This window comes from Propithecus coquereli, unplaced genomic scaffold, assembly GCF_000956105.1.
Source record: "Propithecus coquereli isolate 6110/MARCELLA unplaced genomic scaffold, Pcoq_1.0 Scaffold3, whole genome shotgun sequence".
Taxonomy (NCBI): Eukaryota; Metazoa; Chordata; class Mammalia; order Primates; family Indriidae; genus Propithecus; species Propithecus coquereli.
The window spans coordinates 1,909,576-1,912,293 of record NW_012148618.1 but is presented as its reverse complement, the minus strand read 5'-3'; the positions used below and the strand labels follow the sequence as shown (position 1 = coordinate 1,912,293).

The 2,718-nt window shown below is 44.7% G+C and overlaps 1 protein-coding gene across 1 annotated transcript in view; it reads right to left on the bottom strand.

The window, feature by feature from the left end:
* METTL3 (methyltransferase like 3) overlaps positions 1-1,572 on the bottom strand; it is a 12,503-nt gene extending 10,931 nt beyond the window's left edge. The window contains exon 1 of the mRNA XM_012649316.1: positions 1,322-1,572. Coding sequence (XP_012504770.1) covers positions 1,322-1,421 — 100 coding nt within the window. The 5' untranslated portion in view covers positions 1,422-1,572. The remainder of the gene's footprint in view (positions 1-1,321) is intronic.
* Positions 1,573-2,718: the final 1,146 nt, after the last annotated feature.

The window sequence follows — 2,718 nt, the reverse complement described above, 5'->3', positions numbered from 1 at the left end:
AACCAGAAAACTAGATCTACAAGAAGTCAAGGGAATTGAAGTTTATATAGCAAAAAAAAAAAAAAAAAAATTCTCCCTCTTGGGTAATTCAGTAACTACTCCAAAGCTTGACTACTAATTATTCCCTGATCGTATGACTTGCACTTCTTTTCCTACTACCCTGCCCTCCTACCTTCTCTTTAATTATCTAAGTCCTATACAGCCGCCAAGGCAAAATTCAAGTGCCAACTCCACTATGACAGCTTCACTGACTATACCAGTTCTTGTTACTTCTCTTTTCACTGTACTGATTGTGGATTCATTCATTTGGTATCTCACATTTATTATTCCTGGCTTTTTATAAGCATCTATCCTTGATTCCCAACTAAATTTTAAATTGAGGGCAGGAGCAATGTCTTAATTTTTGTCTAGCTAGACTCATGAACACTGTAGATACTCAATGCTTATTAATTAGGGTGGGAGTATCCTGCCAGTGCATCTTCTAGTTCCAGGGGCCAACATGTGAGCATACACACATAATATAACAAAATTTCGAGATGGAGTCTAATATACTGATAGGAACAAGTTATCACAAGGTGATATAGATTCACTATTTTTGCAGAGTTTTGTAATTGATTTGCCTTAAATAATTCGGGGTTTGTGCTGGGGGTGGGCAGGGCAGAATCTGACAATGTTTTAAAGTTCCTTCGGGTTTTATGACTGAGACAAAGGGGGCAACGGGAGGGGAGAAAAAGTTTATAGACTAAAAACAAACGTTTTCAGATTCTTGCTAGGTATGTAAATGGTTAAGTCAATGCCAGTTCCCCTACTCATTTAGAAAAAACACCGAGCGCCAACTCTGCGCAGGCCACTAAACTGGGCACTGTGGATATAAAGGTTTAGTCCTTGCTCATTGTGCCCACAGCCACAAAGAAATGACCACTGCAAAGCAGTCACTATCACCAAGGGAAAAACAAAGCGCCACAGCAGCAACAAAAAGGGAAACTTGCTGCTTCGCGGGATAGGGGCTGAGAGGTCTCATAAGGGCGACGACGTTGTCACAATCTGAAGAGGAGTGGGCCAGGCGGACGCGGGTGGGGCTCCAGCATCTTTCCGATAAAAGTGAACTGGAGGAACCGAGGCCCCGGGTGAGGGGGAACTGCGAACTACTTGCAGGAGGGCGAAAATCTGCTAAGCGGGGAGAAGGGGTGCCACTGTATGAGGCATTAAAGAAATGGCCGCTTGGGAAAGGTCACTGACTTGGTAGCTTTTTCTGCCACCCGCCCTCTTGGGCTGAGTCTCGGCCCCGACAGTCCCTTGGCCCGACATTCCAGCGCCTCACCCAAGTGCCCCGAGTCCTGCTTCCGCCTCCGCTGCAGCCTCTCCCGCAGAGAGTCCAGCTGCTTCTTGTGGGCTTGGATAGAGCTCCACGTGTCCGACATATTAGTCTTCCTGACCTGACGCGTCTCGAATAAGGCGCGGCAAACTAGCACCTCCCAGCCCTCGCTCCAGGAAGTATCCAATTCTCACGCGGACTCCCGAAGGCTAACCGGAAAGGGATCCCCAGAGATGCGCAAGGCGGAAAAGTCATTTCCGGTTTCGCGCTCGCCTGGAGGCTGTGAAGAGAGCCTCGTTAGGTGTTGGCCGAAAGGCGGATATATTCCTCATGGGAGCGCTCTAGTGCTCCCGTGCGCAGTGAGGCTGTGGTTGCCATGTTGGTGCCTGGCAGAGTGGCCATGTTGCTTATAGGTGCGCATGCGACCATGTTGACTATTAGGAAATGAGTCCTTAGAATTGATCCATGTTAAGATAGCACTCGCAGAATGCATTACTCGAAGTACAGATTTTTAAAATTAAGGATCAATAACTCCTTTTGACAGTTTCGTGCTAACTTACATTTTCCACTGACTGTATTGTACGTTCATGTCTCCATGCATTCATTTACACCCCTCGCCCCCCCCAAAAACCCTATAACGGTGGTCCCCAAAGGGATAGGGAAGGGCACGCGCATGCTTCTTTGTGTGGGAGGGAGTGAGAAGGGCTTCTGGAGGAGATATTATAAGAGGTCTACACATACATATTCTCACTCTTACACCACATACGCACGTATCACGTGTACTTGATTAAAATAGAATCCTGATAAGGGGGTACTAAGAAGGCTTCTGAGGTTCTGGTTGTGTTGTTTCTTATTGTGGGACCTGGTTGCATGAGTGTATTCCATTTGTGAAAATTAATTAAGCTGAACATTTTGGTATGTGCACTTTTCTGTATGTGTAGTAAACTTAAATACAAGTTGTTTTAATGGAGTCGCCTGATTGGAAACACTTGGGAACCACTGAACTATCCAACGTCTACATTGTGCCAAACAATGTTTCATAAAAATAGTTTGACATGCGTGGCTCTTGATTTCAGAGTTTATGGTCAGGTAAAAGAGTTTAATTAATATTGAACTATCTTTACAACATAAAGTAGCATAAGTACAGACTTAAAAAATAAACATGATTGCAAAGGAGAGAACTCCAAGCCAGATAACTCAGGAAGGCATTGAAAAGAAGCTGATATCAAGGTCCAGGCTTGAAGTGACAGCTGGAGTTTCAGTAGGTGAATACATAGGAGGGAATTCCAGGCCAAGGAGATGATAAAAGAAAAAGTCTAAACTAGAGGTATGAAAGCATAATGTGCGTTCTGCTAATCCAGATTAGTTTGCTAGAACGTAAAGTTTTTGTTGTTGTTGTTGTT